At 68.6% G+C, this 12,175-nt stretch overlaps 1 protein-coding gene across 1 annotated transcript; it reads left to right on the top strand.

Annotated features, from left to right (window-relative positions):
• Positions 1–1,744: 1,744 nt before the first annotated feature.
• On the top strand, positions 1,745–6,875 carry LOC309972112 (cysteine-rich protein 2). Its single transcript, XM_082855559.1, has 8 exons — positions 1,745–1,802; positions 4,772–4,866; positions 4,948–5,005; positions 5,362–5,502; positions 5,585–5,653; positions 5,733–5,827; positions 6,100–6,157; positions 6,240–6,875. The coding sequence occupies exons 1-8, from the start codon at positions 1,760–1,762 to the stop codon at positions 6,305–6,307; spliced, it is 627 nt and encodes a 208-aa protein (XP_082711685.1). The 5' UTR covers positions 1,745–1,759; the 3' UTR covers positions 6,308–6,875.
• The last annotated feature ends 5,300 nt before the right edge of the window (positions 6,876–12,175 follow it).

Genomic DNA, 12,175 nt, shown 5'->3' with positions numbered 1-12,175 from the left:
GGACACCCAGCCTGAGCCAGGAGCGGGATGTGAATGACTGACCTGCAGGCCACCTTGTCCAAGAAGGGGGGCCCACTGAGGCCTCCCCTCTGGTCTCTGCCCTGGCTGGCTCGGGGCCAGAGCCCGAGTGCGAAGGGAGAGGGGGCCAGCCAGGCTGGTCAGTTAGGCCTGAGGGGGGCCACATGTTTCTGGGCTGTTGTCCTCACGGAAATGGCACTGGCTGAAGGGTGTGGGTGCAATGGGTGGGGGCACCGCTGGGAGCAGGGCCGCGGCAGGGCTGCCATGAAACTGCCCTGTGAGACTGGCTCACCCAACCACTGTGAACACGCTGGCACCAGGGGCCAGGAGAGGCGCCGGACGCCACCAGGCAGAGGAAATGGGCAGTGGGGGGCAGACCTCAGTGTCCAGCACAGAGCCTCAAAGACAGGGCAGGGGGTGAGGGGGCTGGAGCCCGCTGCCCAGCCTGGGCCTAGTCGTCTGGGCTTGGGGGTCTGTCCATCTGCCGGACTTGAGGCTCAGCTGGGGATGGAGGTCCAGAGGAGAGTCCATGAGGAGGCAGAGCCCCTGGGAGGTGGCCCCAGCGTCCCCCAGGTCCCCCAGACCCCGGGGTTAGGGCCGGGTCCTGCATGGCTCCAGGTGCAGGTAGGGAGAGTGGGAGTGGTCAGGCAGGTAGGTAGGTCCCTGTTGGCAGGAGAGCTGTGGACCCCGGGGAGAGACCCCGAATGCTGGCAGATCCCTAGCTCCCCGGCCCTCCAGGAGGGTGCTTCGGCACCACCAAGCTGGAGGTCAGAGGCCCTGGGCCCTAAGCTAGTGGGGTCCAGACGAGGGATGCCCGTGGCGGGAGCCGGGGGAGGGGATAGGGGTAGAAGCTGACGGCAGGGTCCGCCCATTTGGCCGGCCACAGCACCCGCGAAAGGGGCACTCCAGGGGCCCCAACATCTCCTCTCCCTCCTCTCCTCCCCTCCCTACCGCCCTCGGGTGGGAGAGCTTGGGGAGGACAACTTCAGAGCCTGCAGCACAGCCCCGCGGGTCCCCTCGGTGCCAGGCATCCCCTCCCCAACCCCCTTCCAGCAGTTTCTCTCGCGCTGTTTTTGGAAGTGGCAGGCGCCCTGCCCTCCACCCGCTGGGCCTTCAGCACCACTGACAGTGTTAGGCGGGGCCGGGGCCGGGACCGGGCCTGGACCGGTGGCGCGCCCGCCCGGAATCCCGCTCCTATCCCACCGCAAGGCCGTTGCTATAGAAACCGAGCAACAAAGGGAAGCGGGGTGGCGGCGCGCGGCAGGGTGGGGTAGGGTTCCCTTGGGGACCCGGGCGCCAGGACCGGGCAGGGCGGACCGGTCCGCCGTCGGGGAGTCAGTCTGCTTGTCCCGACGCCGCCCTTCCGGGCCGAGGCCCCCGCTGGCCAGGACGCCCCCAGTCGAGGGGGCCGCGGACTCCCAGCCCCACCCGCGGCTCGGCTGGCTGCCCCGACGTTGCCATGGAAACAGGCGAGGACAGGGCGGGCCTGGGTAGAGGCCACCTCGCGCGCGCGACCCAGGGGCGCCCGGCGGGTCCAGTCGCCCCCCATCCGCCCCTGCAGGTGCGCCCCCGCCCCCGCGGCGCCCGGACCCCGGGGGCGGGCTCCCGACGCCCCGCCCCGGACGCAGACCAATGGGAGCACAGACAGCCGGTCGGGCGGGGCTGGCGGGGCGGGCGAGGCGGCGGCGGCGGGGAGACGGGCGCGGGCGGAGGACACGGGCTGAACGGGAGCGCACCGGCCATGGCCTCCAAGTGCCCCAAGTGCGACAAGACCGTGTACTTCGGTGAGTGCCCGGGCCCGGCCAGCACCCCGCCGCCCTTCTCGGTCCAGGATGCGCGGCCCCGACCCGGCTCGCCGCGCTGCCCACGCGGGTGCGGCTGAAGGGCGGAGCGGCGACAAGCTGGGGGCGGCCACGCCCGAACCCCGAAGTGGACGATGGGGGTGGGGCGGGGGCCCGAGGCCCGGCGGGTGGGGGGGCGCGTGGTCCCCCCGAGAATACGCCCGGGCTTGGGGGAGAGCTCTGGGTTCGCGGGCGCATCGTGGTTCTCCCGGCGGTGCCGAGCGGGGCGGGGTCGGGCGGGGCAGCAATCTCCGGGCGCTTCTCGCGCGCTCCTGTCCCTCTCGGCCGTTTCGCGCGGACCCCAGTCCCGCCTTCCGCGGACACGTGGCCGGGCTGGCGTGGCCTCGACCCGTGACCCCCAGCCCCCACCCCGACCTCTGCCCACGCGGGGCTGGGCCAGGGCTGGGCTCTGTCTGGACTCAGTCCACGCGGGGGCGACCTTGGCCTCTACCTCCTGCGTGTCCCAGCGCGCGCCTTTCCTTGGTTCACGTCCCCCCAGGACTTTCCCGGGGGTGGGGTGACAAGCGAGTCCCCACAAGCAGGAGAGGACGCTGGAGCCCAGGTGGCCAGGCCCCCTGCTTCCTCAAGGTCAGAACAGTGGCATTCAGGAGGAGGTAGCTGGGTAGGAGGGGGTCCTCTCTGCCAGGATGCCCCCTGGGTTGGCGGCACCTGCCCCCCCGCCCCAGCACTGGCTCACCCACACTCTGGCGCTCTGACCCTGTTGTCTGGCTCACCCACTCTCGCTCATCCTGGCTGATCCGACTTTGCCAGGGCGGCGAAGTCCCTGCCCACCGAGCCTCCCACCAACGCCCACACAGACAGACTTGGTGGCACAAGCCAGGATGGCCAGAAGGGCAGGGAGAGACAGGGACAGACGGGGGATCCGATCCTTCTGTTGTCATCCTAAGGGCAGTGGTCCGGGTCTGGACTGGGGACAGGCCGAGGTGAAGATGGCCACTTGGCTTCCCAGCAGGCCAGAGCGCGAGGAGGAGGCCGGAGGAGGCCGACGTTGTTTGCTGTTCCCAGAGGGGAGGGACCGGATTTGGCCTGGAGCGCTTCTGGGCTGGCTGGAAGCCGAGGGGCTTCCGGATGCCTCCCCAGGAGTCCGCCCAGCCCTCTGTCCCCATCCCAGACAGGGCTCATCCTGTAAGGCTCAGGGTGGGGGCCAGCGCCAGGGTCCTCCTGCCAGCCCCGCTGCCCGCAACTTTGCTCCCAGTCAGGCTAGCTCAGGACCGGGCCGACAGTCCCGTGGACAGCCCGGAAAAGCGCTTCTGCCTGCTTGGGCGGCCGCCGGCTCCCAGCAGAAAACAAAGGCGGCTCAGACTCGGCTGGCTTCTGTCCTGGTCTGGAGGCCCTGGTGGAGGAAAGGGCTGGGGGCCAGACCCTCCCACCCCCAATCAGGCTTCACCCCAGCAGCCTACCCCCAATAAGGCTTCACCCCAGCAGCCTACACCCCAAGCGTGTGCACAGTGCAACCTGGGCCAGGATACCCCAGGGTGATCTCAGGGACACCGAGCCTTTGTGTCCCCAACAACCGTGCAGCCGGGTGAGGGCCGGTTCCCTTCCGAGCCATTAGGCTCAATCGATTCTGCCCTCCCAACTTGGGCCGGTAATGTGTGGCCGTCGACCTGGCCAGTGGGTCTGAGGGTCATTCCCCTGCCCCCAGGTGGCCACATCCTACAAACCAGCCAGTGGTTCTGGCAGCCCTGAGCTGCAGCTGCCTCGGCCGCCGCTGGCCAGAAGGACAACTGGGAGGGGATCCGAGCCCGCCTTGGGCTCAGCCAGCTCCCATCTGCCCTGGCATGGACCTGGGGCGAGGCCTGGCCAGCCTGCGTCCCAGCCTCCTTGGTGGAGTGGCCAGAGGGATCTAAGCTTGTGCTGCCCCTGGCCGGGGCCAGCAGGTTCCACCAGGGCCGTGGGGAGACATCGCTCAGGGCTCCGAACCTGGGCCACCAGGGGGACTCACTGCCCTCCAGCAGCACCCACAGGCCTCCTGGGGCTCGGGGTGCCCCTGGCCAGGCCCTCTCTCCCTGCTCTGCTGGGGCCCTGGTGGGGGCCCCTCTGTGAGGGGGACCAGAGGAGCCACTGGTCCTTGGCCTCTTCTTGGGGCTTGGCCAGATTCTGCCAGGGTGGAAGGGGCCCAGCCCACCTGACCCCCCTGCTCCCCTCCCCGATGCCTCTGGCCGGGCCCCTTTCCAGTTGGGAGGAATTCCAACTCAGCTCCGGCCTTTCTTCCTGCCCTCTCCTCCGCCCTTTTCCTGCTGTGCTCCCCTGGGGAAGCCTCAGCTTCCGTCCACTGGGAGGTGGCCCAGCAGCCCCAGCCTGGGGCAGGGGACAGGGAGGGGCCCCAACGTGACCCTCAGCAGCTGGTCTCAGACCTTGAGTGCCAAAGCAGCAGCCAGAGGCGGGGGGGGGGGGGGGGGGGCGCTCAGAGCTTAGGGAGAGGAAGCCAAATATAGACAGGCAAGCGTCCTGTCCCACGGGTGTCCCATGGTGGCGACAGGGACTGGCCTCTCGCAGGGGTTCTGGAGGCTTGGGGCCACCCTTCAGCGGGGGCGCTCTGCCAGCTCCATTAGGGCCTGATTGGAGGGTTTGGGGATGTGTGTGACGGAGGGGCAGGTGTCCTGGTGAGGGGATTAGCAGGTGCTTGAGCTGGGACCTCGTCCAAGTTCCCTGCTGCAGCCCGTGACCCAGGGTGATGAGGGTGCCTGAGACCCAGAGGGAGAGCAGGGCCCCTGGGGAGCAGAAGGTGGTTACGGTGGGGGAGCAGGCAGGTGCCACGTGGCTCCTGGGTGGGGATGAAGGGGACCCGGCGCAGAGGCTGCCCAGGAGCGGGCAGGACAGCGGGGGCAGCAGGCGGCTGAGCGCGGGAGGGCAGGAGGGCGCTGGCCCTGACCCCCCTCCCGCCCCAGCTGAGAAGGTGAGCTCCCTGGGCAAAGACTGGCACAGATTCTGCCTCAGGTGCGAGCACTGCAGCAAGACGCTGACGCCAGGGGGCCACGCCGAGGTGAGCCCCTCCCCCGGGCAGGGAGGGGGGGCCGGGGAGCCCAGGCCAGGCCCCCGCCCTCATGCCCTGCCCTCTGCCTAGCATGACGGGAAGCCCTTCTGCCACAAGCCCTGCTATGCCACGTTGTTCGGACCCAAAGGTGAGCCTGGGTGGGGCGCCACGGCGTGTGATCTACTCCAGCGCTGGGGGACGTGGCCAGTGCCGATCCTCGGCCCAGCAGAGACTTGGGGCTGGCCTGGCGGGACGCTGTGGACCCTCGGATTCCCCCGGCCCCCTTGTCTCCTTCCCCATGCTGGCCCCTCCCGTCCTTGAAGGACCAGCATCCTCCGTGCCTTTCCCGGAAATCTGCAGCCCACGGGTGCCCTCTGGGTGGGGGTCCTGACCCCACAGTGGGCCGTGGAGGACCCTTGTCTGAGAAGTTGGGGGGTGGCTGTGAGGGCTGGGTGGTGGGCGAGCCCACTGGCCACCCCCCCTACAGTGCCTGCCACCTCACAGGGGTGAATATCGGAGGTGCCGGCTCCTACATCTACGAGAAGCCCTCTGCCGAGAAACCGCAGGTCACTGGCCCCATCGAGGTCCCCGTGGCCCGAGCTGAGGAGCGGAAGGCCAGCGGCCCCCCGAAGGGGCCCAGCAAAGGTGGGCTGGGCTGAGTTTCCGGGGGCGGGGGGGCCGGGGCGTCGGAGCCGCTGTGCCCCGTCCTGACTCCTCCCCCTCCCAGCCTCCAGCGTCACCACGTTCACCGGGGAACCCAACATGTGTCCTCGCTGCAACAAGAGGGTCTACTTTGGTGAGTGGCCGCGCCCACCCCCAGCCTGGGAGGTCTCCGCCAGGGGGGGCCCCGACCTCACCACCTCTCCCGTCCCCAGCCGAGAAGGTGACGTCTCTGGGCAAGGACTGGCACCGGCCGTGCCTGCGCTGTGAGCGCTGCGGGAAGACGCTGACCCCAGGCGGGCACGCGGAGGTGAGAGGGGCGCTGGCTGGACGGTTGGGGGCGGGGCGCGCAGCTGCCGGGGACGGGAGGCGCGGGAGGGGGGTGCCGGGCGGTGGGCGTTGTCCCCTGGTGGCCAGTGGCGTGGCGGCGCTGTCCTCCCCTCCAGCTCCCCCAAGGTGAGCCGACCTGGCCAAGGCTTTGAGAACTCGAGGGTTCAGGGAGACCCGGAGGAAGCCACCAGGGGGAGTGGGGAGTGTGGACTCCGTGGCCCTCGCTTCTCACCCCCCCCATCTCGTCCCTAGCACGACGGCCAGCCCTACTGCCACAAGCCCTGCTACGGAATACTTTTCGGACCCAAGGGTGAGTGTGGCCAGGAGGGTCTGGGATGCGGGGTCCCCCTTCCTCCACCCCTCCCCTACCACCCTTGCCCCTCTCCCCACAGGGGTGAACACCGGAGCTGTTGGCAGCTACATCTATGACAAGGACCCCGAGGGCAAGGTTCAGCCCTAGGCCCGCAGGCCCTTCTGCGGGGCATTGGCCCGCCTGCGCAGGCCCCTGGCCAGGGGCCCACTGCTTGGCTACGAGGGGAGAGTGACCGCCGCCCAGTCCCACCTCAGCACCTGCGAGTCCAGGGCCTGCGTGTTGGGGAGGAAGCCCCTGAGCTGACTCCAGAGCCCTGCCCACCAACCCTGTCTCTCTGGGTGTGTCTGCCTTTGTGTCCCCAGCCACCCGTCACCGCCTTTTGTGTCCTCCTGGCCCCCCGTGTCCCCATGTCTGTATCTCATGGCCCACACGTCCCTGAATGTCCCTGTGGCCTGGGTGGGTCTTTCTGAGGTGGCCGCCCCACGCTCCCCCTCCTGCTGCCCGAGTCCTGCCCACAGTGTTATTTATGCTCCCCCTGCCCGTGACAGCCACAGCCACGCCCCTCACAGTGTCCCAAGGGTGGAGGGACATCCCTGCCAGGAGCCCTCTGCCCGCCTCCCACCCTGCCTCGCGAGCGCCCGCCCGCCGCCCTCACGTGGCTCACATTCGACTGCCGGGCGTTCTGCTGTCAATGAAAGGTTTGAGGATCGCACAACCCCGCACTGTGTCTGTGTCTGTGGTATGGGTGTGAAGCCGGGATAGCGTCCCTTCGTCCGGGGGTCCTCTTCCCAACGGCGGTGGTCGTGGCTGGGAGGCGGGGAGGCGCTGATTTAGGCTGTGGTGCTGACACTGAGGTGGGCTGGGCCCCTGAGAGGGACCAGACTAGCTGGACGTGGGGAGGGTGGGAGGCATCCGGGGGTGGGGTCCTGGCCCCCAGACATGGGCACCAAAACCAGGGGGTCCTCTGAGCCATCAGAGACCCAGAGGGAGAGGTCAGCCTCGGGAAAGAGCAGAGGGCATGGCATGTGGAGGGAGAGGGGGCAGGTGACCAGAGGAGGGGTCCTCTGCAGGGGGAGAAGCCGGTGAAGGGTGGTCAGGGACGAGGAGGAGCCTGGAAGTACAGAGGGTTTGGGGGAGCGAGGCTGAGCGTGGTCGGCCGGCCCCGGCATTGGTGGGAGCCCAGGGACAGAACGTGGGCAGTCTGGAGGTGGGGCCTAGGGGCTCCTGCCTGAACAGCATCTGCGTCTGGGCTTGCAGTGTTGATGGACTCACCTCTGGCCTCCCCAGGCTGTCCAGGCTCTGCCTTTGCAACCGGGAACTCTCAGTAGCTGGGAGGAGGCCTCTCCTCCTCGTCTGCCTTCCCTTTACCTGCTGGCTCCCGGGCAGCCCACCAGAGGGCGCCCCTTCTCTCCCACGCTGGGCGCGGGGGCAGAACCCTTGGAGACCTGCCCTCCAGTGCTCAGCCCTGCCCTGGCCTGCTCCCAGCACCCCACCCCCAGATGCCTCGCCCTCCCCGAGCCAGGAGCGTCATCCGGGCCTGCTCAATCTGGGCCCGTGTCCCCAGCACCATAGACAGCCGGCTCCCCACGTGCCCTGCCCCCAGGGACAGCTCCCAGCGCCCCAGCCCGTGGCACAGGCCCGTGCCTGACCCGCCCTCCAGTACGCGGGCCCAGACACAGCTGAGCCTGGGTGCCCGGCTCATTGTCCCTCGAGCAGCCAACCGTGTCCCTGGGGTGGAGGGCCGGCTCCTGGTGTCTGCAGTGCCAAGCCGCCCTCCTCCTGGCCAGTCCAGGCGCCCAGCGTGGGCGGCAGCGTCTCCTCGTACCTGGCCGGCGCCTGGAGCGCAGCCAGGATGTGCAGGGTGGGTCGGCCTGCCCTGGGGATGGGAGGCGCTGGAGCAGGTGCCCCAAGGGCGCCCAGTTCCCACCCCAGGCAGAGGGGAGGTTCGGGCAAGCACGCTCGGAGGAGGGGCTGGGACAACACCCCTCCACATTCCCACCTCCCTCCCGCCAGCACGAGGCTCCTTGGTTGGGGGGTCGTTTGGGGGAGAACTCAGGCTTCCCTGAGCACCCCCAGGCCCGCCCTCGCTGAGGGCTCCCGGTGTCGGATGGGAAATTCCTGTCGTCCGGCCGGTTAGGGGCTGCTGAGAGCACAGCCGGGGCCCCTCCTCCAGGAGGCTCCAGGGGAAACTGCGTAGGGGAAGACTCGATCTGCGGCGCGCCCTTCCCCAAAACCCGGGGAAGGGCGGGGTCTATTCTCGTGTGAAGGCCCGCCCTGGGGGGGTGGGGCGAGGGCTGCCGGGGTCGCCTGGAGGGAGGATCGGCCCAGCCCTGCCAGGGACGCAGTGCCCTCCCACTGCCGGGTTCTGGCCCGGGAGGGCGCGTTCCACTTCCTGCGTGCGGAGGGGGTCGCGCCTCCGTGTTTGTTTCCGTGGGGTTGTCATGGAAATCGGGGCGGGGCCGGTACCGTCTGTCTCTTCGCGGTCGCTGGGTGTCGTCGGTGGGGGCCGCGGGTGGCCCTGCGCTGCCGGGGCTCCCTTGGTGACACTAGCTCCAGGAAGCCTCCCCACAAGCCAGGTGTTTCCTCGGGCGCCCCTGCCAGACGCAGGGGAGGCCGCCTTCTCCACCCCCCCACCCCGCCCGGCCTCCACCCCCACCCCTCCAGCCCGGCCCCAGCCAGTTGAGGCGGCCCTGAAATGCCATCTAACCACCTCTGTTCCATCCAGAACCCCAGGGCTGGGCACAGCGCCCGGGCCTCCTCCGCCATCCTGCTCCCCAGCTGTACCCCACCTCCCACCGGTCCAGTCTTCCCCACTTCCTCGCCAGGACCCTCCAAGACCCACCCTGCACCCCATTTCAGACCTGGGCCCTAGCTGGTACCCCCACCCTCCAGGCATCTCTGTGGGGACTGCAGCTCCCTCGGCCCCCACTTCCCTGAGGCCCAGAATCCCCTGCCCTAGGCCTCCAGCCCCTCTCCCTCCACCTTCCCCTGGGCCTCTGCAGTTGGAGGCTCCCTGGGGACCCCACCCAGTTAGGCTAGCCTGGCTGAGCTCTAGGCCTGAGGGAGCATGACCTTTTTCCAAGCACCGGCGCACTGGTCATGGGCTGTGGCCCCCTGGGTGCTAAGGGTCAGGAAGTCACCTAGTGCCTGTGACCCCGGCTCTGGGCCTCTGGGAGCTGGGACAGGCAAGGACTGGTGGGAGACCGGGGCGGCCAGGTGTGGGCAGCACGTTTTCTCAGGGCCCAGCTGGCTGCAGGGGTGGGTCTGTGGCCGTGAACATGCCCAGCTGCTGGGCTGATGAGGCTAGAATTTGAGGCGCTGCTGCATGGGCTTTGGCTCCAGGGCACAGAGATTCCCGGAACCAGGCTCAGCCTGGGGTGGGGGGAGGGGGAGGGCAGGGCGGGCTGAGGGAACTCAAGGCTGTAGGTGCCCGCAACCCTCCACCCCAGCCCCTCTGCATCCCACGCCTGCTTCCAGCAGAGGAGGAGAGGGGCCTTCTCCTACCCTGGCCAGGCCGTGGCCTGGTGGACAGGATCAGCGTCCTTCTGGGAAAGCAGAGTCCGTTCCCTTCCCCAGCCCCAGGGCCGCCCGGGGCAGGACCTCGGGCCAGACAAGGGGCCGCGGGAGACAAGCTGTTAAAAATAGGCCCTGGGAATGTCTGAGTCTCCACGACTCAGACTCAGCCGGGCCTGGGGGAAGGGCAGGGAGGGGTGGCCTCTGGGGGCAGGAAGCCAGCTCTGGCCCAGGGCTCAGCAGTGGTCCTGGAGCACATGTTGGCCCTGCAGGGCATCTGGGTGCAGGAACACCAGACAGGCCCTGCTGGCCTCCAGCCCTAGCAGGGGACATCCTTACACCTGTCCACACTGAGGAGGGAGCCCGGAGACTGGGGCGCTGGGCACTGGGTGGGGGCTTTGAGAATGGTAGGGAAGAGGCCAGAGGCAAGTGTCACAGTGTATGGCATGGCGGGGGGTGGGGGTGGGGTGGGGGGTGTGCCCTGGGGGGGGGGTGTCTGTCCAGCCCTGAGGGGCAGAGCTCTCCTGGTGGATTCCTCAGCGGTCACTGGGGCCCAGCCCTGCCTTCACCAATTCTCCCGGCGCCTGGAGCCCAGGCAAGCCCTGCCCTGGGGCCCCAGCCTGGCCCTCTGCATCCAGCATTCTGCGGCAGGGCAGGGTCCTGCCCGTTGCCGTCTGGGTCTCCAGCTGAGCCTGGCGGAGCTTCAGCAGGCGAGGGCGCGGGAGTGCGCAGAGAGAGGGTGAGCGTGTGGAGGTGGCTTTGGCCAGGCAGCCAGAACTCCGCAGTGGCCTCCCCCCACCCCCGGTCTCAGGGCCCTGGATGCCCTTAGGCTGGCCTGGGGCGGGGTGGGCATTCTGGGCACAGAGCAGCCTGGGGCAAGTGGCCGTCCTGGCCGCTGTCCCTCCCACTCCAGACGCAGCCCCTGTGCCTCCAGCCAGTGCTGGGAGGGGGAAGAGCGCAGGGCCACGGCGCTGGTGGCGCTGGGGCGGGCTGCATCTTGGGGTGTGCGAGGTGCTTCACTCTGTGCCTTCCATGGGTTTGTGCAGCAAATGCCACTAGGGCCCCGAAAGAGTAAGGAAAGGGGTGGAGGGCCAGGCAAGGCAGATCTGGGTCTTGAACTGGACCGGTGGTCCCGAGTCTGGTTGACCTTGGGCCAGGCCATTGCCACTCCCCCACAAGTGCATCCTGGGCAGGTGAGCCCATGGAAGCAAGAAGCCTGTTCCTGGAGGGACTGTCAGGGCCCTGATGGGCACCCAGTCAAGCCTCAAATGGGGGTGTGCCTGGCCATAGAGTCTAGGGGGCTGAAGGATCTGTCCACCCACCACAGTCCCCCAGTGCTGGGGGGTCTGCAGCTGGAGGGGTCCCCACCCCCACAGGTGGGCAGGACAGACAGGGAGCTGGGGGAGTTGAAGGGGCACGTCAGTCTGTGACTGAAGCTTTGGGACAGTTCCAGGCAGTGTGTGTGTGTGTGTGTGTGTGTGTGTGTGTGTGTGTGTGTCCGTGTGTCCGTGTGTCTGGAAAAGCTGTGCTATGTAGCAACCAGAGGGCAACGCCCATGGCCCTCGGGCCCCTCCCCCCCCCCCCCCCCCCCCGCATCCTCCCCACAGGGGCCGTGCTGTAACCAGTGCTGTGACCATGGCAATGGCAATAACAGCGGGGAAGGCCAAGAAGAGATTTGTCACCCTGCTTATCAAGGGAGGGGCTCTCAGCTCCGCCCACCCCCAGGGTCAGGCGGGTTTGGAGTCCCAGTGTTGGTGGTGTGGAGGCGTCATCCCTGGGGCCAGGTGTGTGGAGGGCAGACAAGACAGCTCACGGCCCCACCTGGCCCGGAGCCCTGAGTGGGCTGGGGGTGTGGGCCGGGCAGAAACATGGGAAGGCGGCTGCTCACAGAAGGGCCTCGTGCACGCATGCCCCGAGAGACACCCTGATGGATACGCCCACCCAGGAAGGCACTGGGACACACGCGTGCGCATCCAGGCAACCTGTCGGTCACTGTCCCCCCCCAGCTCATCATCCCGGTGGAGTTGACCTCTGCCTGGCACACCCACTTGGGGCAGCCTTCTCAGGGATCTGCAAGGCGGTGCGTGCAACACGTGTGGCCTGATGCCCGGGATCTGCTGTGACAGACGCCCACCTACCCCAGAGTGTCCTGCCCTGTGCCCCCCGCCCACGCGGTCCTCTCCATCACCAGGGGTCTTTGCCCTTCCTCCCCTCTCGCTGCTTCTACCTGTCTGCATTTCCTAGCTGTGTCTGTGTCTCCGTGTGCCCCGTCCACTCCCCCACCCCCCGGCACTCTCCTGCTTTCTTTCCTGCCCACCTTGCTCTCTGGATCATGGAGCCAGGAGATGAGGGAAGCCAGGACCACCTCCTGTTCCTGGCCTGGCCTGGTGGCATCAGGCGCAGGCCAAGGAGACATCAAGGGGCGGGTGGGGGTTGTGGGAAGGTTGGGCCGGTGGTGTCGGCTCCAGAAACCATGCTGAGGTGCCCCTGTGCCAGGCAGAG

This window comes from Leucopleurus acutus (genome assembly GCF_964270905.1).
Source record: "Leucopleurus acutus genome assembly, chromosome: 1".
Lineage (NCBI taxonomy): Eukaryota > Metazoa > Chordata > Mammalia > Artiodactyla > Delphinidae > Leucopleurus > Leucopleurus acutus.
The sequence above is the reverse complement of the archived record's forward strand: the minus strand, read 5'-3'. Positions and strand labels throughout refer to the sequence as shown.